This window comes from Callithrix jacchus, chromosome 7 (assembly GCF_049354715.1).
Source record: "Callithrix jacchus isolate 240 chromosome 7, calJac240_pri, whole genome shotgun sequence".
NCBI lineage: Eukaryota > Metazoa > Chordata > Mammalia > Primates > Cebidae > Callithrix > Callithrix jacchus.
The window spans coordinates 70,103,696-70,130,032 of NC_133508.1; the positions used below are offsets into that span (position 1 = coordinate 70,103,696).

Consider the following 26,337-nt stretch of genomic DNA (forward strand, 5'->3'; position numbering starts at 1 on the left):
GTCAGGTGAGACTCACTGCCTTCTTCCAGCTCCCACCTTCCACATCAATACCTTTAACTAGCCTGAATTTCCTCTGCCCCTGACCTCTACCCCTTGCTTTCTGTTCAAACAACAACAGAACTTACTCTAACTCTCTCTCTCTCTTTTTTTTTTTTTTTGAGACAGAGTCTTGCTCTGTTGCCAGGCTGGAGTGCAGTGGCATGACCTCAGCTCACTGCAACTTCTGCATCCTGGGTTCAAGTGATTCTCCTGCCTCAGCCTCCAGAGTAGCTGGGAGTACAGGTGCACACCATCATGCCCAGCTAATTTTTGTATGTTTAGTAGAGACGGGTTTTCACCATGTTGGCCAGGGTGGTCTAAATTCTCTTGACCTTATGATACACCCGCCTCGGGCTCCCAAAGTGCTGGGAACACAGGCATGAGCCACTGTGCCTGGCCTTACTCCAAGTCTCTCGAATGTGGTGAACCTCTGGATTCTGAGTCTTCTGGCTTTTAACATATTTTCCTTTGCCTATTTTAGCAGATGAGGACCCTCTTGCTGCTCCCAGGCAGGGTCCCACAGAAAACCTCCTCCCAAGTTTCCAGGTTGATCTTAGGAATTTGCACATCCTTTTGTCCTCTTTTTCCCTGCCAGTGATCTGGGAATTAAGGGAGGAGGTGCATTTGCTGAACTTACATGGCCGTCTAAAGCCCAGTGATCATCTTTGAACTTATTCACAAAGATCTCCACAGGCCCTGTAATCTGGTACACCTGGAGTAAGAGATGAAAATCTTCTTTCTTGTAAGTTCCTGGGAAATAAAGTTCAGGGGTTACACATGAAAGATCTGGGAAAATTTCAAAACTCAAATTTGTGGGTTCGTCAGTATAAGTTTCTGGGTGGAATTTTCATGTGTAGATGTTGATATAAACATTCCCCACATACCTTTAAGTTGTAAGTATAGTATTGAGTGTGGGTTTGTGTAGGCTGAATGTGATTATATGCAATAATTATCAATATATGCATATGTATGTTCATAATTAGATTACTGGGTTGAGATTGTGATTCTATTTATACGTGCATATGTGAGAATATGATTTTGTGTCTTTTAATCTGTCCACTAATGCATAGATAGTTTAATGGTTGCAAGAGTTCATGAGGGCATGGACACAGAGGCATGTGAGTGTGTCTATTACCATGTGTTAAATGAACAAATGTCATCCTGTAGCTGTGTAGGGGTGTGCACATATCATTTCATAGATATGACTGTATGTGGAGTTGTGCATTCAGATGTTCATTCACTCATGCATTCATTTGTCTATCCATCAATTCAATAAATACTTATTTTCTAAGATACTTAACTTTCCTGATTATAGAAAGATTGAAAATTGGGAAAATTTTAGAAAATGCAGAGATGCATGAAGAAAAAATAATCTCTCCTGATCTCACTAAGAAATAACCATTGTTAACATGTTACTGTAATAATGTAATAATGTCACTGCAAACAATTTCAGTTTTCTTTCTTATGAATGTAAATTTTTTCCTTTAAAACACTGGAGTAATATTTTAAATACATTATAATGAATGCATTTCCCTCAACACTGGCATAACATTTCAGTAGTAGGTATACTATAATTAAAATACCCATTTCTCTATTTTAGGAAAAATTTCTACATACTACAAATGGCCTTGTAATGGGAACAGCCTTTATTCATAAATGTTTGACTTCCTCCACATCGACTTCTTATGATAAAAATTGTTAGAAATGTAATTAATGGGTCCAGTCATTTTCAAGAATCTTGATACAAATCATCAAACTGTTTTCTAGAACTGTACCATTTTAGAGTTTGGCCTTCATGGCTGAACCTGCCCTGCACTAAGTGTTATCATTTAAAACACTCCAAGTTGGTGGTGGAAGTGGAAAATGATATTTTGTGTTTACTTTTTTTTGATGATTGCTGAAAACTCTTTTTTCTTTTTTTTTGTTGACTGATTGTATTTTGGCTCCTGGGAACTCTCTGTCCCTAATTTTGGTTCAGTTTAGAGATATCAGTCTTTTCTCTTTGTCTATAAGAGTTCTTTATATAGTCAAATTATTGTATTTGACTATATAAAGTTAAAATTAAAATATTTGCCATTTAAACATTCCCTTTTAGTCCATGGTGCTTTATCATGTAAAGATGAATAGACACTTCCTCTTTTTGACCACCAGACAAGTCTGAGCCTTGCATGACAGTAGGATGCAATGCTGTTAGCCTCATTCTTGCCAAGGGTGTGTGCCCATCCAACCTCCTGGCTTCCACAGACGGGCCTACTCCTTACCAGCCAAGTGTAGCTCCACGCCGCTGTGGTCAATCATGGTGGCATTGACCTTGCTGTTGGCAACTTGGAAGCCAGTCACTCTGAGCATGGCTGGCTGCTTCTTCCCCTGGTATTCATAGGCCCCTTTCCACAGGGAGTTCTTGGCAAAAACATCCCCAGGAACTAGAGGAATTGAGAAACAGATGTGAGAGGGCCTTTGTGTGTGGTGCTAGAATTGGGGCAACCTGATGACTGATCCCAGCTCACTCCCTGGAACTGTTTCCTTTTCTCAACATCTAACACGTGGAGAGGGTGGTAGAATGCTCTGGCCTCTTCTCCTTTTGTGTGTCAGAGTGGATGGGTGGAGGGAACTGAAATAAATATCCACTCCTATGTTCACTGCAGCATCATTCACAATGGCCAAGAAACAACCTAAGTGTCCATGAATGAATGAACAAAGAAAAGGGTTTGTGTAATATATATATATATATTACACATATATATATATATATATTCCATAGTGTATTCCATATTATATATACACTATGGAATACTATACAGCTTTTAAAAAGAAGGAAATTCTTTCATTCACGGCAACATGTATGAACTGGAGGACATTACATTAAGTGGAATAGCCAGGCACACAAAGACAAATATATGATTTCACTTACATATGAATCTAAAAAGCTTGAACTCATTGGAGTAGAGAGTAGAATGATGGTCACAGAGGCTGGGGCAGAGTGGAGGGTGACAGGGAGATGGACAAAGGGTACAAAATTTCCATTAGACTGGAGGTATAAGTTTTGGTGATCTACTGCACAGCATGGTGACTATAGTTAATAAGAATGTATTATATATTTCAAAATTGCTGAAAGAGTGTTTCTTTCTTTTCTTAATTTTTTTTTCTCATTAAACTTTTTTTTTTTTTTGAGACGGAGTTTCGCTCTTGTTACCCAGGCTGGAGTGCAATGGCGCGATCTCGGCTCACCACAACCTCCGCCTCCTGGGTTCAGGCAATTCTCCTGCCTCAGCCTCCTGAGTAGCTGGGATTACAGACACGCGCCACCATGCCCAGCTAATTTTTTGTATTTTTAGTAGAGACGGGGTTTCACCATGTTGACCAGGATGGTCTCGATCTGTTGACCTGGTGATCCACCCGCCTCGGCCTCCCAAAGTGCTGGGATTACAGGCTTGAGCCACCGCGCCCGGCCCTCATTAAACTTTTTTAATGGGTCTCAAAATTTCTGTGACAAATTTTTGGTCAAGTTGTTTCCATTAAAAAGTACTGATTTTAAAAACTAATAACTTAAAACTGTCACACGCAAAAAAGAAAACCAAAGTGGTCCACAAAACATTCTCCTTTCCTCCTGAAGGTTTTACGATGCTTTGTTATCATTAACCAGTCTTTTACTACTAAACTTAAATGGCCAATTGAAACAAACAGTTCTGAGACCGTTCTTCCTCCACCACTGATGAAGACTGAGGTGGCAGGTATTAGGGATAATATTCATTTAGCCTTCTGAGCTTTCTGTGCAGACTTGGTGACCTTGCCAGCTCCAGCAGCCTTCTTGTCCACTGCTTTGATGACACCCATGGCAACTGTCTGTCTCGTATCACAAACAGCAAAGCGACCGAGAGGTGGGTAGTCCGAGAAGCTCTCAACACACATGGGCTTGCCAGGAACCATATCAACGATGGCAGCATCACCAGACTTCAAGAACTTAGGGCCATCTTCCAGCTTTTTGCCAGAACGGCGATCAATCTTTTCCTTCAGCTCAGCAAACTTGCATGCAATGTGAGCCGTGTGGCAATCCAGTACAGGGGCATAGCCAGCACTGATTTGGCCTGGATGGTTCAGGATAATCACCTGAGCAGTGAAGCCAGCTGCTTCCATTGGTGGGTCGTTCTTGCTGTCACCAGCAACGTTGCCACGACGAACATCCTTGACAGACACATTCTTGACATTGAAGCCCACATTGTCCCCAGGAAGAGCTTCACTCAAAGCTTCATGGTGCATTTCAATAGATTTCACTTCAGTTGTAACGTTGACTGGAGCAAAGGTGACCACCATACCAGGTTTGAGAACACCAGTCTCCACTCGACCAACAGGAACAGTACCAATACCACCAATTTTACAGACATCCTGGAGAGGCCGGTGCAAGGGCTTGTCAGTTGGATGAGTTGGTGGTAGGATGCAGTCCAGAGCCTCAAGCAGTGTAGTCCCGCTGGCATTGTCATCCTTACGGGTGACTTTCCAATCCTTGAACCAAGGCATGTTAGCACTTGGCTCCAGCATGTTGTCACCATTCCAACCAGAATTGGCACAAATGCTACTTGTCGGGGTTGTAGCCAATTTTCTTAATGTAAGTGCTGACTTCCTTAACGATTTCCTCATATCTCTTCTGGCTGTAGGGTGGCTCAGTGGAATCCATTTTGTTAACACCAACAATTAGTTGTTTCACACCTAGTGTGTAAGCCAGGAGGGCATGCTCTCGGGTTTGCCCGTTCTTGGAGATATCAGCTTCGAATTCACCAACACCAGCAGCGACAATCAGGACAGCACAGTCAGCCTGAGATGTCCCTGTAATCATGTTTTTGATGAAGTCTCTATGTCCTGGGGCATCAATGATAGTCACGTAGTACTTGCTGGTCTTGAATTTCCACAAGGAGATATCAATGGTGATACCTTGTTCACGCTCGGTTTTCAGTTTATCCAAGACCCAGGCATACTTGAAGGAGCCCTTTCCCATCTCAGCAGCCTCCTTTTCAAATTTTTCAATGGTTCTTTTGTCAATGCCACCGCATTTGTAGATTAGATGGCCAGTAGTGGTGGACTTGCCCAAATCTACGTGTCCAATGATGACAATGTTGATAGGAGTCTTTTCCTTTCCCATTTTGGCTTTTAGGGGTAGTTTTCACGACACCTATGTTCCGGCGGCAAACCCGTTGCGAAAAAAAAAAAGCCTTAATTTTTTTTTTTAAAGATAGAGTTTTGTCCTTGTTGCCCAGGCTGGAGTGCAATGATGCAATCTAGACTCACTGCCATCTCCGCCTCCCAGGTTCAAGCAATTCTCCTGCCTCAGCCTCCCAAGTAGCTGGGATTACAGGCAATGTGCCACCACGCCTGGCTAATTTTGTATTTTTAGTAGAGATGGGGTTTCACTGTTGGTCAGGCTGGTCTCAAACTCCTGACCTCAGGTGATCTGCCGACCCTGGCCTCACAAAGTGCTGGGATTACAGGTTGAGCCACTGCACCTGGCTGAAAGTGTAGATTCTAAATGTTCTCACCCAGGTGAGATAATGGGTATGTTAATTAGCTTGATTTATTTTTTCCATAATGCATACAAATAGAATAACATCACATTGTACCCTATAAATATATGTATTTATTATTTGTCAGTTAAAATTAAAATATTTTAAAAAGGCATAGAGAAGGAACTAGAAAGGAGTCAGAGAAGGAGGAAGAAGAAAAGAGAAAAAAAGAAAAGGTATTTAAAAGATGGAGAAAGGGAAGAGGGGAGAAGAGAGAAACTGACATGTCAGTATAGCATGGTGAATCAGAACACGGACAAATGAAGTCAGACAGACCCAGAGTCTAATCTTAGCTCTGTCGCGTGTCAGTTTTTTGATCATGTGTAAAAGCCTTAACTTTCTCCCTGTATAGATTATGCCTGTATTTCTATAAATGGTGGCCATCCCACCTACCTTATCAGGGTTATTGTAGGGATTAAATGATCTCATGTTGTAAATTATGTGTTACATGATGTTGTATCCGTAAAAGCACCTAATCAGTGATAGCTACTAAAATTGTCATTTATTCTGTAATAATTCCCTATGGCAATAATTATGATCTTATTTTACTGAAAGGGAAATTGAAGCTTACGAGGCAAAGCTCATTTGTTCAAGGACACAGCTGGTCAGTGACCAAAATGGTACTCCAATTGAGTTTCTGATGCCAAATCTAGCCTTGTTTTTGTATAATGCACATGATAATGTGGTAAATAAAAGTAGAAGGTTCAAAAAAGGATGTGATAGTCTCTAAGAATTTGGCACTGGTCAGGCCATATCTGTAGTTCTGTGTCCAGTTCTGGATGCGATACTTGGAAAGACCTTAGACCTATCTTAAACTGTAACCATTTCTAGGAAGCTCCCTAGTCATGACCTGGGTCAATGTGTTTGTATGGCCACACACTGGCCAGCCCCATGCCAGGAGAGGCTGTAGTAATCAACAGTTCCAGAGCTTCCAGTTGGAAGGCACTGGCTCTTTCTTCTAGGTGAGGTTTCTGCTTCCTTCCAGCTCACTTTCTTCTGAAGTCTGCCTGGGCTGGGGAAGTGGGTAGGGAAATCCATCCAGCTCTATATATAGTTTTCATGCCCTTCTTCTAGCACTTAGCAACTCGTGTGTGTATTTCTGGCTAACTCTGTGAAAAAGTAACACCAGTTTCTTGAGCCAATGATCTGGACCATACATACTCAAGGCTTGGGTGAGCGGTGGTTCCCGGGCAGTATTGATGGGTCTCCCACTGGGCCGGACCTCTGCTGGGGAAAAAGAATGGAAGAAAACAGGTTCAGCTTCTGGTTACACTCTGTTGGAAAAACAGTGGCCACCTGTCTGACCTTAGGTCAATGGCTTCTTTGAGATCTCGCTTTGGACTTATTTTTTAGGCAGTTCACCAGGAGGTGAACCGCTTTGATGGTCTGATGATCCCTCTCAGAATAAACACAAAGAATTACAAGGGACGTTTATTTAATTAGTTACAGTTATTAACATATTAGATAAGATATCAGGATATAGTGGTATACGTGATTCTTTTTTTTTGAGACGGAGTTTCGCTCTTGTTACCCAGGCTGGAGTGCAATGGCGCGATCTCAGCTCACCGCAACCTCCGCCCCCTGGGTTCAGGCAATTCTCCTGCCTCAGCCTCCTGAGTAGCTGGGATTACAGGCATGTGCCACCGTGCCCAGCTAATTTTTTGTAATTTTTAGTAGAGACGGGGTTTCACCATGTTGACCAGGATGGTCTTGATCTGCCGACCTCGTGATCCACCCGTCTCGGCTTCCCAAAGTGCTGGGATTACAGGCTTGAGCCACTGCACCCGGCCTTCGTGATTCTTTATTACTACATTAAATAACGGGATCTAGCAATGAGTCTAGAAATAACCATAATCTTGAAGTAGTCAGGAACGTGAACAATATTTCATGATACTGTTAGCAATTAGAATACATATAAGAATCTCTTTAATTTCTACTGGTGACAAAGTCACAGGTGCTAGCCCTCCTAAGGGTGGTTCTCTACATTCAAAATTAAAGGAGATGCTACATTTCAGTAAAAAGGAAAATAAAGGTATATATTTTCTCATCCAAGTGCACAGACTCCCCGAATGCCCTCATTGAAAACAGGGTTAAAAAGTCCTGTCCTCAACTGTGCTTTCCTTGCAGATGCCTACATGAAGGAGGAACTTCTACCCATCAGCAGTGAACTCCATGAGCCCTGGTGGGGGTTGCAGAGGAGTGCATTCCTCCCTTGGAATGATGAGCTTAAGACCAACCTTAAGGCTTCTTACAGGCAAAGCAAAGGCAAAACTTTGGGCCTGAGCCAGATAGCCAAGGTTCAGGTCCCAGCAGTGTCACTTAATGACTGTGTGACCTTGACTAGTAACTCGGAGTCTCTGCCTCCTGATTTGAAATAAGGAAAAAACTGAAACATACCTCATAGGTCTATGCTGAATAAATGAGGTTATGAACAGGAAAGTCATGGTCAGTATATTAATGTCTTTTCTTCTTTTCAAATAAACAATAGAAAATCTGCCTTGTTGAATTAAGGGAAGACTCCCCACTGTCTGCCCTGGAGGGCAGCATAGCTTTAGCAAACCTCCTTCAACTCTGGAAGTTAGCTTATGCCTGGTATATGGAATGCTGTGGAAAAAGTTTCTGCAGTGACTCAATGAAAGTATACTTCTGAACAGAATGCTTTATTGTCTTAGGTTTTGTAAGATGAAGGGAGCAAAGAAGGAGAAAGCATCTTATGTGTGAGGCACTGTGATAGGCACTTATTCAGTTACTCCTGCTCTCGAAACTGTAAAGTAGAGATTATTGTCCCAATTTTACAGAAGAGAAACTTGTTGAGAGGCAGAGAAATGAAAGGGTTTGCTCAAGATACTGAGCAAGAAACTTGTTGAGAGGCAGAGAAATGAAAGGGTTTGCTCAAGATCATACAGTAAGGGGCTGAATTCAGCTGCATTAAAACATTCTATATTTTTAAATAAAAGTATCTATGATAATAGATTAAAATGTTTAAGAATAAATGTAACCAAACAAATGCAAGACTTGGGCACTGAAAATTATAAAACATCATCAAAAGAAATTAATTATCTAAATAAATGGAAAGACATCACGTGTTCATGGATTGGAAACCTTAATACTGTTCAGATGGTAATACTCCCCAAACTGATCTACAGATTCAATGCAATTCCTGTCAAAATCCCAGCTGTCTAGTTTGCAGAAATTAACAAGTCAATCTTAAAATCTGTATAGAAACAAAAGGCAAAACAATAGGCAATCTTAAAAAAGAAGAACAAAGTTGGAGGATTGATACTTCCCAATTTCTTTTTTTCCTGTTATTCAGGCTGGAGTGCAGTGGTGTAATCATAGCTCACTGTGACCTCCAAATCCTCGGCTCAAGTGATCCTTCCATCTCAGCCTCCTGAGTAGCTAAGACTATAGGCATACACCACCACTTCTGGCTAATTTCTTTTGTTTTATTTTTTGCAGAGACATTGTTTCCCTATGTCACCCAGACTGGGACACTTGCCAATTTCAAAACTTACTACAAGCTACAGTAATCAGGGCTGGGTGGTAATGGCATAAAGATAGTCACGGATATCAATAAAGTAGAATAGAGACTCCACATATAAACTCATACATTTATGGTCAAATGATTTTTGACAGGAGTATCAAGACAATTCAATCGGGAAAGAATAGTCTTGCCAGAAATGGTGCTGGAACAACTGGTTATCCACATGCAAAAGAATGAATTTGGATTCTAACCTAATATCATAAAAATTAATTCAAGAGGGGTCACAGACAAAAATGTAAGAGGTAAAACTATAAAACTCTTAGCATAAAACATAGGCATAAATCTTTTTGTGACTTTGGATGTGTCAAAGTTTCTTAGCTATGAAAGCAAAAGCATATGCAACTCCCCAAGTAGATAAGTTGGATTTTATCAAAATTAAAAATATTGGTGCTTCAGAGAACACCAACAAGAGAGTGAAAAGACACCCCATGAAATGGGAAAAGATTTGCAAATCATGTACCCTATAAAGGCCTTGTATTCTAGAGAAAGAACCTTTTCAACTCAACAATAAAAAGATTAGTCAGTAAAAAAATGGACAAGGATTCAATAGACATTTCTCTAAGGAAGATATACACATAAAAAGGTTCTGAGTACCATTAGCCACCAAGGAAATATAAATCATTTCTGCACAATTACGCGGACAACAAAAGCAAAAGAAGACAAATGGAATTACATCAAACTGAAAAGCTTCTGCACAGCAAAGGAAACAATCAACAGAGTGAAGAGGCAACCTGTGGAATAGGTGAAATTTTTTGCAAACCATACATCTGGCAAGAGATTAACATCTAAGGAACACACAGAAGGAATTGAAATAACTTAATAGAAAGAAAACAAATAACCTGATTTAAAAACAGGCAAAGGATCTGAACAGACATTTCTCAAAAGAAGACATACAAATGGCCAACAGTTATACAAAAAATGCTCAACATCACTAACCAGCAGGGAAATGCAAGTGAAACCCACAATGAGATATCATCTTGTACCTGTTAGAATGACTATTATAAATAAGATTAAGGATAATGAGTGTTGGTAAGGATGTGCAGAAAAGGAAACTCTTGTACACTGTTAGTAGGAATTTAATTTACTATAACCATTATGGAAAACAGTATGAAGCTTCCTCAAAAAATTAAAAATAGAACTACCATACAATCCAGCAATACCATTATGGGGTATATATCCAAAGGAAATGAAATCAGTAAGTCAGAGAGATATCTGCACTCTCATGTCTATCGTGGCATTATTCCTAATAGCCAAGATATGGAAACAACCTAAGTGTCCATCAGTGGATGAATGGATAAAGAACATGTGGAATATATACACAATGGAATACTATACAGCCTTAAAAAGGAAAGAAATTCTGCCATTTGTGACAACATGGATGAATCTGGAGGATATTATGTTAAGTGAAATAAGCCAGGTACAGAAAGACAAAATACTGCACAAGCTCACTTACCTGTGGAATCTAAAATAATTGAACTAATTAATAGAAGTTGAGGGTAGAATGGTTGGAATTGGAAAGATGTTGGTCAAAGAGTACAGAATCTGTATGGGGAATAAGTTCGAGATCTTTTGTACCTCATGGTAACCATAGTTATTAACAATACTGTGTACTTGAAAATTACTGAGAGTAGATTTTGTGTTCTTACTACAAAAAATGGCAAGTATATGAGGTTAATGGATATTTTAATTAACATGACTTAGCCACTCCTCAATGTATACATATATCAAAACATCATGCTGTATACTCTACAGATATACAATCACTTGTCAATTAAAAAATAATTGGATTAAAAACTCAAACAATAAAAACACCACAATGAGATACCATTTTACACCCACTGATGATGGTTATACTAAAACAAGACAGACAAGTGTTGGGAAGGATGTCAAGAAACTGGACCCTGATGCACTGCTGGTGGGAATAACATGGTGCAGGTACTTTGGAAAACTGTTTGGCAATTTCTCAAAATATTACACATAGAGTTGCTGTTCTCCTAGATATGTACCCAGGAGAACTGAAAACATATTAAAACGAAAATATGTACATACATGTTCACAGAAGCATTATTTGTAATAGCCAAAAATTGGAAACAAATTAAACACCCATCAACAGGTGAATGGGTAAACAAAAAGGGATGTCACATGATGAAATATGATTCACGCATAAGAAGGAAAGAGATTCCTACAGATGCCGCAACATGGATAAATCTTGAAAACATTATGCTAAGGGAAATAAGCCAGACACAAAAGAACAAATATTGTATGATTCCACTAACATGAGGTACTTAGAATAGGCAAATTCAGAGAAGCAGAAAGTATGATAGCAGTTACTACGGGCTAAGGGAACAGGCAAATGGGCAGTTACTGTTTAATGGGTATGGAGCTTCTGTCAGAGATGATGAAAAAATTCTGGAAATGGACAGTGGTAATGGCTGTGCAATATAGTGACTATAACAGAGGCCACTGAATTGTACACTTAAAATTTTATATTATGTATATTCTACCACCATAAAAACTTAGTAAATGTACTTTATATCACTACTATATGTGGAAAACAAAAGAAATTTACAAGCGATACAATGAAAATAAAACACTGTTAGTAAGTTCTAGCTCTGATACAGGCTCTGACCCTGAAGGCTTCCCTCTGAGTGGCAGGATAGCAAATAGTCATAGATCCTAAAGTTAGACCATCAGGGTATGGATCTTTAGCTCTTAACCCTTCTCAGCTGGGGACCTTGGGCACATTAGTTAACTTCTCTGTGCCCTAGTTTCTTCAGATATTAAATAGCCTCACAGGATCTATTGTCAGGATTAAATGAGTTGAAATATACAAAGTGCTTAGCACAGTGCTGGGCATCTGGTGAGGTCAGCACTTATCAGAGAGTTTAATGCTATCCCAGCACTGAACTAATCCTTTATCCTTAGTCCTTTCCCTCAAGACTGGACTCAGACATAATTTTCTCCAGGAAGTCCTCCCTGACTTCTCCTTTACCCCACTTTTGTGCCCTTCCTCCTTATTCCTACAGCATTTGGCACATCTCCATGCTCCTCCAGGTACTCCAGATATAAAATCTGATAACGTGTCTGTCTTCCACATGGCAGAGTTGTGTCTTTCTCCTCTGAATCCCTCATGCCTGGCGCAGAAGTGGGGCCATGCGAACTCTCAATAAATAGAGAACGAGTGAATGAAGAAGAGTGGAAGGGAGGTCTGGGACAAACTGGTAACTCCAAGGGACCTACAGGCTGGTGTTGTTTTATCAAGGGTGTAATATGTGTAATATGTCATTCCAGTTTGGTGGAAGAAAGTGCTTTCCTCTGCCCAACGATGAAGTGTGATCCTGTGAGTGTTTCAGCCCAGGCGAAAGGGGCAACCTGGGGTGGGTTGAGTATGTTCCTTTTTAGACTGCTCTGGTTTGGTCTTCTAGACTCAGAAGCAGGATCCAGCTCCTGGAAACCAGATTCCTTCCTTTTTTTTTTTTTGCCCTCTTTCAGCTCTAGCTCAGCTGGCACCTTCAGCCTCCCACCCTGGAGAGCTTCCCCGAGCAGGCACACTCACCCAGGCAGATGGGCGGCTTGCCTGTCCAGCTGCCATCCGCCTTGCAGGTGCGGTGCTCGGAGCCACCCTTGAGGGAGAAGCCCTCCTGGCAGGAGTAGATGAGCGTGTAGCCCATAGAGGGCAAGTCCAGGGCCCCGACGTTGGCATGCGTTGGCGTCTCTGGCTGCCTGCAGTGGTGGGCTGGACGAGAGGAAAGACCTTGTTGGACCTGAGGAGATGAGGGGCTTCAGGGGTCCTTCCGACCACTCCCCTGTTCCTAGCTAGAATATCCAATTCCTTTCCCTTCTAGTCCCTTTCATGCCAAGCATCCCCCTCCCCAATCCTCCACCCTAACCCCAAGCTCTCTGTCTAGAGGAATGGCCAAGATGGAGACCATGTGGATATCAGCTTGGTTGACTCTGGGGTTGGGGTGGAAACCTAAGCCTGCAGCACTTCCTCAGTGAAGGAGTAATTGGGTCAAAAGCTTGGAATCTCCATCTTGAGGCCTGGCCTTGTAGTTGTTAGCTTTTGCTGCTGCCACTGGACAGTTTTTTCTTTGCTAAGGTATAGGGACTGCCTTCTGGTATCAGAAAGGCTTTTGTGTGGAAGTCTTCTGTGAGGCCCCAATGCATAAGGACACAAAGAGACCAATGTCAGATCACATGGTGAGTTGTGAGCTCCCTGTCATTCAGAGCATTCAAGCATGTCCCCGATGCCCAGATGAGGCAAGAGGAATTTTCTTGGGATGTGGGTGAAGTCTGCACTCACGGACACAGTCAGGCGGGGTTCCACTCCAGGTCAGGTTGGGCAGGCAGGTCCTGGTGGTGGAGCCCTGAAGCAGGTAGCCTTTTTGGCAACGGAAGAGCACTGTGCTTCCAACCTGTGGCAAGGATGGAAAGTCCCATGGTCCCCTTCCTTCCCGTGGTGCTTCCTACATCTGTCCCTTGACCACTTTCCCATGGCCCGACTCCTCCCTGGCTGTTGCTGGCAAAACTCTTTTTCCAATTCTCTGCCTGGTTAAATTTTATTCCTCCTTTGAGGCAGCTGATATGATGCCTCCTCCACAAGTCCTCATTTAACGCCCTGAACAAAGTTGTAATATTACACTCTGTTGTGGACACAGTGCCTGATTCGGAGTCAGAAGACCCTGGATCCGAATTCTGGCTTCTACATTTACTCAGGACAGGCTGCATGGAACTCTGAAAACCTTAGTCTTCTTGGGATAAAGTGGGGGTGACCATTTCTGCCACAATCACACTGGAATGTTGTGAAACTCAAATGCGATGGTGGATTTGACAGCGTTTTACAAAATGTGCAGGAGAATACAAATTATTGTTCATGTGTCCCTTTCCTCAATGAAATTGCAAATTCTTTAAGGATGGGAGACTTGTCTCTAAAGATATGGCCCCCAGAAAATCTGGAGCTGTGCTTTGTAAATATCTGTTGAACAGAACTGCCACCCTCCCTCCCTCGCTCTGTCTGTCCTTCCTCCTCTGCTCAGTTATGTTTCCCCCTTAGTCCTTCACCAGCCCCTCACAGTATGACTTGACACTCCTGCAACCACTGGCTCCATCTCTCCCTCCCCAGTCCACTTGGTGTAATGTGGCTAGATCTGTTTCCTGCACTGCAACTCAGATTATACTACTTCCCAGCTCAAACACTTCAGGTAGGTAGCTCTAATACCGACTAGAACACGTGCAAATGCAATGTATAACTCTTAATTTCCACTCCCTTCCTCCATGTTGAACCCGTTTCTGTCCTGGATTTCATCCTCTGACTTAGCAAATGGCACCTTTATCCATGCCGTTGTGCCAATCAAAAACCTCAAGTCAAATGCAATAAAACAAACAAACAAACAAACAAACCCCTCAAGTCCTCTTTGATCTCTTCAACCCCACAAGCCATCCCATCAATGAGCCCTCCTGGTTCTACCTACAAAATGTGTTCAGGATCACTTCTCACCTCTTTCCCTGGAGTCACGACAATAGTGTCCTCCTTGTCTAAGTGCTTCTATCCTCAATTCCCTGATATTCATTTTCTACTCAGCAGCCTGAGCAATATTTCAAACGATGAATCAGGTTGTGCTGCCTTCAAATGACATTTTGGGTAAAATCCAAAATACTTATCATGGCTTCAAGGCCATGCATGACCTGGCCCATGCTGCCGCCTTTGCAAAAATTATGTGATATCTGACACACACAAAACAGTATATGGAACACATATAAAGTATAATAATAAAATGGACATTTTAGGTTGAACCTATCACGCAACTTAAAAAGCTAGAATGTTCTGAAAGTGGCTGTAATGTTCTAGGAGCTCTTTCCCTGCTCTGTTCCTCGACACCCCTCCGTAGTAATGGCTAGCTTGAAATTTGTGTTAATTTCCTTGACTCGTTAAAAAACAAATCCTATCACATATGTGCATACATTTCTCTAAACAATTTAATACGTTTTTGCTGGTTTTAATATTTATAAAAGTAGTGTCGTGCCACCTTTGCCACTTGATAGTGTGTTTCTAAGATTCATCCATGTCATGCAGAGCTGTAGTTCATTCATTTTCTCTGCTGTACAATAATCCACTACATGACTGTGCCACAACTTTTCCTGTTTCTTGGTAACCTGTGCAAGAGTGCCTCTGGGATATGTTTCCAGAGGTGGAACTTCTGGGTCATAGAGTATGTGAGTGTTTAATTTTACACATCAGGGCCAACCTGTTTTCCAACCCAGCCTCACTCTTTGACTGCACTTCCTTCTCCTTTCTGACGGGGCTGCAGACTTGCTAGCTGGCCTGTTTCCCAGGCCCCCATGCCGCTAAGCACTTCCTTCAGCACTCCTTTGCACCAGCCTTTTGTTCAGCCAGGAACATCATCCTGCTCTGCACAGGGCTAGCCTTTCTCATTGTGGAGGACACAGTTCAAACGTCACCCTTCCTTAACTATCCTTCCTAAAATGGCAACCCACCCCGTTTGCACCACTTTATATCACACTGTATAGTGTCTAGTGCTCTCAGAAGCTAGCTTGTTTATTTATTTGTTTATAGTCTTCAGCCAGGCAGTTCCCTTCAGACAGGCACCCAGCCTGTCCTGTTCCCACTGTATTCCTAGAACCTAGAACAGTTCAGGGCCATAAGCATGTGCTGAGTGAGTACAGACTGTGTGGAAGTGTTCTGTGAGGCCCCGGTCCATAAGGACACAAAGAGACCGATGTCGGTTCACATGGTGAGTTATGAGCGCCCTGTCATTTGGAGCATTCAAGCAAGTCCCAGATGCCCAGCTGAGGCAAGAGGAATTTTCTTGGGATGTGGGTGAAGTCTGCACTCACTGACGCAGTCACATTACTTGACTAGATCCCAGCCTGCCATGTCCAGGTTAGTCCCTGATATTTTCCTGGGCACGTCTTAGACTCCAGCTAATTGTCCTGCCTTGAACACACCCATACATTCCTCTTCTTTATTTTCTCTGTTCAGTGTGTCCCATCCCAGATTCTCCAAGTTCTTTCCTCCCAAAACTCATCTGAGATGTGTCTGCAGGGCCTGCATCCTAACGGGCCAGCCATGCTGATGGGCCTGCCTCCTGTGTGGCACATGCTCACAGATACCGTGCGTGAGCCCAGTATCTGTGGGTGGGGTGGGCACCTTGAGGACAGAGGCCTGTCTGTCTCACTCATTTCTGTATTTCCGCAACCACCCTGCCTGGGGTTGCCGGGAAGGGTTTGTGGAACTGCATGCCATCTGTCCTTCCTCATCAGTTTCTCTGATGGATGTCATAGTCCTTCTGTTTCTGCAGGGTGCTCCTATGGAGCACTGTCCAAAGAGGCAGAGGACTTCCTTTCTGTGGTTTCCAAGCTCTGTCCTCCCCAGTGCTGTCCTGAGGAAGGTCCCTAGGTCCTCTTATGTTGACAGTGACAGGAAGGGAGAGAATGTAGGAAAGCCCTGTCTTGGCTGACCTCCTTACCTGGTATCCCTGAGAATTGTTCTGTATCCCAAACTGTGGCATGCCAGGGTCCGCACAGGTGGTCAGGGTAGGATCTGGATGGCCAAAACAAAGATACAGATCACATGGTCATGGGAAATAGGTGTGGATAAGAAAATGAAGCCACATCTTGACTTCTCTGCCCACTGAGATCCCAACCAGAGCCTTGGCCCCGGCTGCCTATTTGACTCCTTGAAGCACACTAGCTCTGGGTATTTTACATCCTGCTGCAGAAGCTCATAGGAGGAAGACATGTTCCCTTTTGCAGATGAGACCACTGAAGACAGGGAAGGAAAGTCATCATCTCAGGCCCAAACAGAAGGTCCCCCCACCCTAGCCAGGATGCTCCCTGTCCCAGATGACCTCTCACCTATGCAGCTGGGCTGGGTGCCACTCCATGTCCCATCTGACTGGCAAAACCTGCGTGGAGAGCCCACCAGCACCAGAGGGGGATGGCAGGAGAAGGAGACAGATGACCTGTAGGAGAAGCCTCGGTCCTCTCTCCTCCCACGGGGCGGGACACCAGGATCCCCGCAGAACACAGCTGGGAAGACAAAGGGAGAAAGGCAGGTCTAAGTTGCTTTCTAGAACCCAGTCCTCCAGTCCCACACCCCACCTTTGTTCTTGGTGCTGCTCCCTCCCTGGTTCAGCTTGAACTCTGGGAACCAGGGCAGCCCCAGGTAGGTGCTTCCACCTGCTGTGGTGTTGCTGCTGATGTGGGCTTCCTCTCTCTTCTACATTCAAAGTGCTTATAAATAATGATCCAAGTAATGGAGTAACATCACAGGAAGTTTAGAACATAGAAGAAAAATAAATGACAATCCCACCATCCAAAACTTTCTTTCCATTTTCACACACATTCTTTTCTAGAATTCATTCATTGTATGTAAACTTGCATGGAGCGGCAAACCCAAGCCCATGCGATGGTAAATCTTGTTTCATTCACTTTGCATTATCTTGTAAACATTTCTCATGTTCATGACATCATCGTTACTTATTGGCTACACAATTAGCAACAGGTGGTTGTACCATAATTGTATTTTATCATAACCCTTATATTGGGCTTTTTCTATCACACAGTTACATATAACTCTACTTTCACACGTATTTTCTTAGGAGAATTTCTCTAGGAGTGAACACATTGTTTTTAAAGGGTTGAACACATTCACAGCTCTTGATGCATAGTTTCAAATTTCTTTTCCCAAAGGGTGCACATTTATACTGCGGTGGGTAGTGTATGGGTGTACCCATTTTATTCAGGCCATGTAAACATCAGAGTGTCATTAAAAATTGACTACCAAAGGGAAAAGCTCACCATGATATCAAGTCAAGCATTGCTTTATGCTATGATGCAAATGTGTGTGTGTGTGTGTGTGTGTGTGTGTGTGTGTGCATACATAGGTTCATGAGATTCATAACCACGTGCAAAATAAAATGAAGCTGAACCTGCAGCCTCTGCCTGGAAGGCTGGGGAGTCTATGCTGACCAATCAGAAGTCAGTTTGGAAACCAAGCTGATGGGAAGCTGCCGTATCCAGAAGGAGGCAACTGAGAGAACCAGAACCACAAATGGCTGACAAGTGAAGAGCAACCGGTGTGGCCTTTCTCATAAGCGATGTGATGCCAATTAAAGTAATGAGATATCTTTGTAAGTTCCTCAGGCTGGTAAATATTTTACAAATACTGGCACAATCCATTGTTGATGAGAATGTGCATCTAGAAACATTCTCATAAACTGCTGCGGGGAATGTAAATTGGGATGCTTTCTAGAAGGTAGTTTGATAACATATGCCAAGAAGGGAAGCGTGACTGCCCTCAGCCCAGCATTCTCATGCCTAGGGCTTTACTGTAGGGGTAAAGATAGGCAGTTTTCAGGAATACATATTGCAGGACTGCTTTTAACACGATTAAGTTGGAGATCATCTAAATTCATCATCAGTGGGAAAAGATTAAACAACTTGTATCTACAAGGAAATTCTTTAAAGCCATTAAAAATGATGATGCATAGATCAGGAAATGTTGATAAAGAAAGGTAGAAAAGTGTTGATGGGAAGGTTTTGGTGGCCTACCAATGAATACAAGTTATGAAACAGTATGCACACCATGAGCCAATACTCGTTCTAGAAAATGTATACATATCACTATCTACGCAAAAATGCACAGTGATTCATGTGGGAGCACAATCAAAAGCTGAATTGTGGTTATCACTGGGAAGTGTGAGTTCAGATAATTTTACTTTCTTTTTTTTGGTATTTTCTAATGGGTAAATTTTTTTCACGATGACCGAAATTCATTGTTAATATGAATTATTTCTCCAGAGGAAAAGCAAGGTTGCTGAGTCCAGGCTTGATCCTGGTAGCATGTGAAGGTTGGAGAGGGTAACTCCAGATGCCTGTGTCCAGTTTTGAGCTGCTGGCCCTAATCTCTGCAGAAATTCCCAGATGAAAGCAAATTTTCACAGTACCCAAAACAGTGTCATGAATATATGGGTAGTTTTCTGCAGAATTAGATGAACGGCAATTAGAAAAATAGGTCCTACTGTTTGTTCAAAGCATGGGCATGGAGAAAACCTTCCAGAACCCATTCACGGGGTGTGACAAGAATAAGTGACCTGGAACCTGGTAACTGGGGACCTCAGTAAAGAAAAAGCCCTGGAATAGACTTGCGGCTCCTCAGGATACAACTGGGTCAGGTGGATAAAAACAAAGCATCTCACCAGAAAAATCACAGGTTTCCTAGAAGTCTTTTCTGTGCAGGCCATTTTCCATAAAAACAGACATGTTTCTAGGACTGGGTACCCCCAGATCTTTGAGTACTATTCCATACAGTTGACAACCCTTCAGGTCAAAAAACACCCACAATATCTCTAGCTTAATTTCCTTCTGTGACTCTAGACAGTGTCTGACACCAGGGCTCAATAGAGGGATCCTTATTTTCTTCCTTTCCACTTCCTTCCTCTTTAACAGTGTCTTTGATGAAGCTCCTCCCTGGTTTTGGGGAGGGGACCACCTATTCTGGGCCTTCCAGCCACAAAGCTCCGAGGAGGCAAGGGGAAGGAGCTATCAAATAGGATGCACCAAAGGGCCTTGTGAGCAACTTACGGAAACACTGAGGCAGCTCTCCGGTCCAGGACCCATTTCCCTCACAGGTAAGCACCGCGGGCAGGGAGAGCTGGTAGCCCTCCAGGCAGGCATAAGTCACACTTGAGCCCCACATGAAGTCAGACCCCACCACCTTCCCATTGGGGATGAGAGGAGGCGGCTTGCACATGAGAGCTGGAGGGAGAACAAAGCAGGCTGAGTTCTGATGCTGTCCTGGGAAACCAGCCCCTGTCACTATCATTGGTATCACTGACTACACTGCACCTGCCTAGAGTCTGGGCTAAACAGGAAGAACCAGAAAGGAGCCCCTCTTTCTGTCGGAGTTCTGATATTTTTGCACCTTACAATGCCTTCTGTTTGCAGAACCCTCCCCTCAATGTTCATGGGCCATTCCTCATCTTGGTACTTCTGATTCGCTCCTGGCAGATGTTCAGGGGCCAGTTCTCACCCTGCACACCCCCTGAAAAGGTGTGAGGGCTTGGCCTTTCACCCTTCTACCTTCTAGGTAGATGTTCAGGGTCCTACATCTCACTTTTGTATCTCTTTTGGCCCTCCATCCACATCTGCAGCCCCCAGACACACCTTTGCAGACAGGCTTGGTTCCATTCCATGTCCGGTCCTTGGTGCAGCTCAGCACAGATACTCTATGTGACTCCATCATATAGCCAGGGACACACTGGTATGTCACAGTTTTGTTGTACCTGAAGTCATTGCCCAGCCGAAGGCCATTGGCTGGAATCCCAGGGTCACCACAGTTTATGACTAAGATAAGAAAGACACACATTTTTCACTCCTGGCCTGGACCCCATTTCTCCTCCAATACCATCCCTATCACTCCCTGCACACATCCAAGAAGGGAAACTGTCAGATCAGGGATGCCCTGTCTCCTCACAGGATCTCAGTTAGGCATTATCCATTCTAAGTTTCTTTCTTCTTTCTTTCCTTTTCCTTCCCTCCTTCCTTCCTTCCTTCCTTCCTTCCTTCCTTCCTTCCTTCCTTCCTTCCTTCCTTCCTTCCTTCTTTCTTTCTTTTTCTTTCCTTCTTTCTCTCTCTCTTTCTTTTCTTTCATCAGGGCCTTACTCTATCACCCAGGCTGGAGTGCAGAGGCACAATCATGGCTCACTGCAGCCTTGAACTCCTGGGCTCATGTGATCCTCCCACCTCGGCCTTCTGAGTAGCTGGGACTGCAGGCATGAGCCACCATGCTCAGCTTGCCCATTTAAATTTTGTTTGGTCAAATCCCTGGCATTGGCCCTGTCCTTGCCCACAGGGTCCTTATGCATCGCTGCAACTTGGGCTGTGAAGATTCACCTTTTTCAAAGTGCCCTCCCTAAGACAAAGTGTCCAGAGGGCTCAGTTCTTAAATGAGGCTAGGGCCCAGGGAGAGGAAGTTTTCTGTTTGAAGAGCCTAAAGTATGTTAATGGACCACATAAGGCAATTAATTTGTCTGCTGAGGAGTATAATCTTATTTTCTGCTATTGTACCTAGGAGGTCTCTATAGGTCCAACAGCACCTACAGAGGACTCCTAGGGACAACAGCCCACAAGCAGGGTCTTATGACCCATAAAATGGTCATGCCTATGTCATTGCATCACTGAGGGTGGGGTTTGGTGAGCTCTGATCTCAAAACCTAAGTGAACTTGACATGGGATTTCAGATGGAGCTGAAATCATAGACTAGGACTTTGACAGGGAGAATATTGTCACATTTCCTCGTCCTATCTCTTCCCTCCATCTGGATCCCCCAGTGACTCACTTTTCCTGGAAAAGGTCTGGGGATACCCTTGAGAGGAGCAAGAAATGGGAGCTATGAGGCTACATCGTGCTCAGGAACCCATACTGGGTGGGGTCAGGTACAAGGAGAGAAGGAGGCAACAAAGATGGTGGATAGCTGCAACTCTGAAGTGAAAAGAGAATCAGGTTGAGTCATGGGGTTTGATCCTAAGAGAGAAAAGGGAAAGCCCAAGGAATTGGGTAGAGCTTGAGAAAAGGCCAATATATATTCTCTGCCTCTCTGAGCCTCAGCCATCTCATATACAAAATGGGGATAACAGTAGCTACTTCATGGAGTTGTGGTAAAGATCCAATGACACATGCATACGAAATGAAGCACTTAACCCAGTGGCTGCCATACAGCATATGCTCAACAGAGGCTATTTATATGATTCTTGTTCAGGCTCCCACCATCCCAACCATCCTGCACCATCTTCCATGGATAGTCTGCTCCTCTAGCATGCAGGATCTGGGCCCCTGTTGGCCATGGAGCCTGCAGGGCCAGGGCTCTCACCGAGGCACTCGGGGTCACTGCCTGTCCAGGTACCATTGACTGAGCAGTGACGGCTGAGCAGGCCCGTGGCATAGTATCCTTCCCGACACTCATAGACAATAGAGCTGGAGAAAACCAGGCCATCACTGAAAATGACTCGGGCATTGCTTGGAGTCCCGGGGTTCCCACAAGAGATCACTAGGAAGACAAAAATGCACATTATTCACCAGAACGATGGTGGGCATCACCTGGGGGACTGAGAACTGCCCAGAGTGGAAGCCACATGCTGTGTTGGAACACCGTGGATAGAAATGCCTCTCATGCTGCTTTTGCATCAAATTATCTCACCCCTAGACAGGAAGGAGAAACCCCTATGAATCTTTTGAAATTTCTGAACAAATTCTACTTTTTTTTTAAAGAAAAAAGATGATCTATTCTATTATCGTCCTTAAAAATTTAAACATAATTGCTTAATATCACCAAATATCCCATCAGTGCTTGATTTTCCTCAATTGCCTTTCTCTCTCTCTCTCTCTGAGACAGAGTCTCACTCTGTCACCCAGGTTGGAGTGCAATGGCATGATCTTGGCTCACTGTAACCTCTGACTCTTGTGTTCAAGCAATTCTTCTGCCTTAGTCTCCCAAGTAGCTGGGCCTACAGGTGTGGGCCACCATACCTCACTAATTTTTGTATTTTCAGTTGAGACGGGGTTTCACCACATTGGCCAGGCTGGTCTCAAACTCCTGACTCGTGATCCACCTGCCTCAGCCTCACAAAGTGCTGGGATTACAGGCATGAGCCGCTATGCCCAGCCATCTTTCTCTTTTTTTTAACAGTTGATTTGTTTGAATCAGGATCCAAATAAGGTCCGCAAATGACATTGGGTTGACACATCTCTAAGACTTTGAAACCAGAGACTATTATTTCTGCTTCCGTAACTTATTTGTTACAGAGACCAGAACATCTGTCCTGTAGAACACACTTTCTGGATTTTGCTAATTACATCAATGAAATATAGTTTAACATGCTCCTCTATCCCCTGTAGTTCCTTTCTGTAATCAACTTCTACTTTTTGGCAATGGTAATCATAGGTGGTTTTGGGCCTTTCCTATTGCACTGAATCAGGAGGCACAGAATGTCTGGGTGTTTTCTTGTTCATGATGTTGAGGCTCATCAATGATTTCGGGCTTGCCTGCCTAATGTGGCATTATGAAGTCTCAATTAGTTTTTCACTTAATAGTTTTAGCAGTCATTGATGATTATTGACTAGATTCATTACTTCATTAGGGATTGGAAAGTGATGATATTCTAATTCTATCATTCTTTCTGTATTAGCTAGAGTTCATTAAGAAAGAAATTTCTTATCATCAAATATCTGCTTATGCTGAAATACTGTTCATATAGGAAGGCCAGATAATGCTTGATTTTTTGTCTGTGGTTTTTGTTTTAAATCAAATATCAGAATAATGAGTTGGTTTCCTAGAAAACTCCAAAAGTGAACAATATGTTTATTTAAGAATCATTTTTGAACTCATGGATCCAAAGATATTTTCTATGTTCCCATCCATTGCCATTATTATTCTTATTGATGCTCAGATTCTCCATCTTTGGCCAATGGGTTCTTCCAGTTGGCTCCTGAGTCCATTTAGCATGACCCCAGTTATCTTCGGTGGAATCCTTGCTGGAGTGATGAGATGTTCCATATTTGTCTTGTATATTTCCTGCCCCAGCCCAGAAATTAGCCATTTCTCCAAAGAGTCTAGTTTCTTTTAATGGAGAATGGACCACAATCCAGGCACTAAGGGTACTCATTGCCGTTGATCTGATCATTGATTCTAGACCTTTAGAGTTAGGGCTGGGAAAGTAACTTCTTAAATTGAAAACACATTGTGATCACATGAATGCACAGAGTGGAAAAACAGATAATAGAGACTAGGAAGGGTGAGTCAGGAGAGTGGGAAGATGAAGAAAAGTGGGTTGAAGATCATGAACACACAGTTAGAAAGAAGAAATAAGTTCAGTGCTTGATAGCAGAGTAGGGTGACTATAGGGAAAAATGTATTGTACTTGGGTGATGGACAGCCTAAATACCCTGACTTGACCACTGTACATTACATATACATAACAAAATTTCACATGTACCCCATACATTTGAACAAATAAAAATAATTAAAAAGAGAAAATATGAATTTATACTGATATTATCAATCCAAATTTAGGATTAAGGTTTTCTTTAACTTTTTAATTTTTATCTTTTATCTCTTTTATTCTGAAAATCTTAATTCTTAATGACAATAAATAACTTGTATTTGTTTTATCCATATATATTATGGTATTGCATATGTAATAGTTCAGGATAGTAATATCAATATTATTGTTAACAATACAATTGCTGAGAACAGTTTAAGTTTTCTTTGTAGCTCTCTTTGTCATTGGGATATACATCATAGTCAAGTTCCATTTTTTCAAGTCAGCTGAAATAAGTAATGGGGTTATTAAGTTATCAACTTGATACACAGTTAGGTTCATTTGTTTCCACAAGGATTTTGATATTTAGACACTGCATGTTTCTAATCTTTGATTTAATTTAATTTTCTAAGTATGTACAACATTTATGTGGTCCCAAAATAAAATCTACAAAATGATTGCTATATACTTAGCCCAACAGATAAGCCTTGACACTCATTCATTCAGCAAATATTTGTGTTGCCTGTGTGCCTGGAATACAACAGTGACCAGGCTGTGTCCCCTTGAGGAGCTTAGTCTATTCTAAGAAACCTACCAATCAACAGATGAATTAAGGTATGACATATTAAGTGTTATTGTTGAAGGGAAAATGCACGAAAAAGGAGGCATCTTATTGGGACTGGAGATAGGAGTTTGAGTAGAACCTTTAAGGATAGGTAGGAGTATGTCAAGAGCGGTCATCAGAGCCACACGGATTTGATTTAACAGCTGAGAGTAAGGTTGAGTGTGCATACGTATATTCTCTCTCTTTCATTTAACAAACATTTACTTCTGGGTCCAAGCTCATAACCATCCACTTTCTGTCCCTGAACACTCAGGTAACTGACATAGTAACTGACTCGACCTGTGGCAGCTCAGTAGTATGGATGAGGATGTGGGTCACATGAATACACAAGAATATACTAAATTCTCCCTTGCATTACACTCTCCCAATGCCACAAACCTCTCTTGTTATGCCTGCAAAATTCTAAGAAACAAACTTTGCAAATAGCACCACCAGAAAGGCAGGACTTTGGGAAGACAAATGGGAGAGGGCTTTGACTCCATTGTCCCATTTCCTAGGCAGGAGTCCCCTGATGGTGATGGACTAGAGCAAACCTGTTCAACCCACAACCCATGGGCGCATGTGGCCCAGGATGGCTTTGAATACGGCCCAACACAAATTCATAAACTGTCTTAAAATATTATGAGATTTTTTGGTGTGATTTCTTTTTTAGCTTGTCAGCTATTGTCAGTGTTAGTGCATTTTATGGATGGCCCAAGATAATTCTTCGTGGCTCAGGGGAGCCAAAAGATTGGACACCCCCGGGCTAGAGCATCTCCCCTTGCTCTGCAGGACTACTCCACAAGCTCAGTTTCCAGCAGCCTGCCCTCTAACCACTGCCTCCTGTGCCCTCAGCTCCCTCCTTCTGCGATTTGTTTTCTGGTGATTAGTACTATGGGGATCTCTAATCCATTGATCCTACCACTTTCTCACTGCCTTTGACTCCACTCAAAAATCTGCTCCCTCCTTACCCAGCTTAAATGCCAAGATCCATCATAATCTCTGCCTCACATTCACCCTCTTTTCCCTTGCTGCTTTCGCCAATGTCTTCATTGCTTGGCAAATCTCCAGCTCTGTACCCAATGTACTGTCTTCCCTGTGCCCACACCTAGGTAGCAAAATGAGGTTTAACAAAAACATAGTCTGACACTGACTGCTCTCACTTTAAATTAATGATTCCCCACCTTAAGTGAGCCCTCAGTGCTGCCTGGCCATTCCACACTTCCCCATTCCATTCCACTCGTATCTTGCTAGATGATTATTTCATATCCTCCTCTTCCACATCTTCTCATGCAACCTTACTCTCAGCCACTGAACCTGCTTCCTGCCTATGAGAGTACTATGCAGGCTGTATTTTAGAAAGAGAGAGACAGAGATTTGGGGGCCAGCTGCAAAAGGCTGGACTTTGGAGAGAGAGATTAAAATTTTTTTTTCCCAGAAACTTAGGAACATATGGAAAAATAGTAATTTCTCCTATTGGTGCTACCTCAGACAACACCACTGAGGGCCTAGATTACTTCGAAAGGGTTTTGTAAAATT

At 42.8% G+C, this 26,337-nt stretch overlaps 1 protein-coding gene and 1 pseudogene across 18 annotated transcripts in view; both read right to left on the bottom strand.

Moving 5' to 3' along the window:
- The window catches only part of CSMD2 (CUB and Sushi multiple domains 2), a 637,686-nt gene that overhangs the window by 8,910 nt on the left and 602,439 nt on the right, over nucleotides 1–26,337 (bottom strand). For 10 of the 18 annotated variants that reach the window (XM_078331131.1, XM_078331136.1, XM_078331130.1 and 7 more), the window contains 10 exons: nucleotides 22,028–22,204; nucleotides 20,323–20,502; nucleotides 19,741–19,914; nucleotides 17,011–17,184; nucleotides 16,623–16,696; nucleotides 13,439–13,550; nucleotides 12,692–12,871; nucleotides 6,753–6,818; nucleotides 2,301–2,462; nucleotides 677–789 (listed from right to left, as the gene is read on the bottom strand). In XM_078331131.1, the coding sequence (XP_078187257.1) occupies nucleotides 677–789; nucleotides 2,301–2,462; nucleotides 6,753–6,818; nucleotides 12,692–12,871; nucleotides 13,439–13,550; nucleotides 16,623–16,696; nucleotides 17,011–17,184; nucleotides 19,741–19,914; nucleotides 20,323–20,502; nucleotides 22,028–22,204 (1,412 nt within the window). Of the gene's footprint in view, nucleotides 1–676; nucleotides 790–2,300; nucleotides 2,463–6,752; nucleotides 6,819–12,691; nucleotides 12,900–13,438; nucleotides 13,551–16,622; nucleotides 16,697–17,010; nucleotides 17,185–19,740; nucleotides 19,915–20,322; nucleotides 20,503–22,027; nucleotides 22,205–26,337 lie in introns of those variants that run through there. The other 8 variants (XM_078331127.1, XM_078331128.1, XM_078331140.1 and 5 more) reach the window with 4 other exon arrangements.
- Nucleotides 3,546–5,238, bottom strand: LOC100407934 (elongation factor 1-alpha 1 pseudogene; annotated as a pseudogene).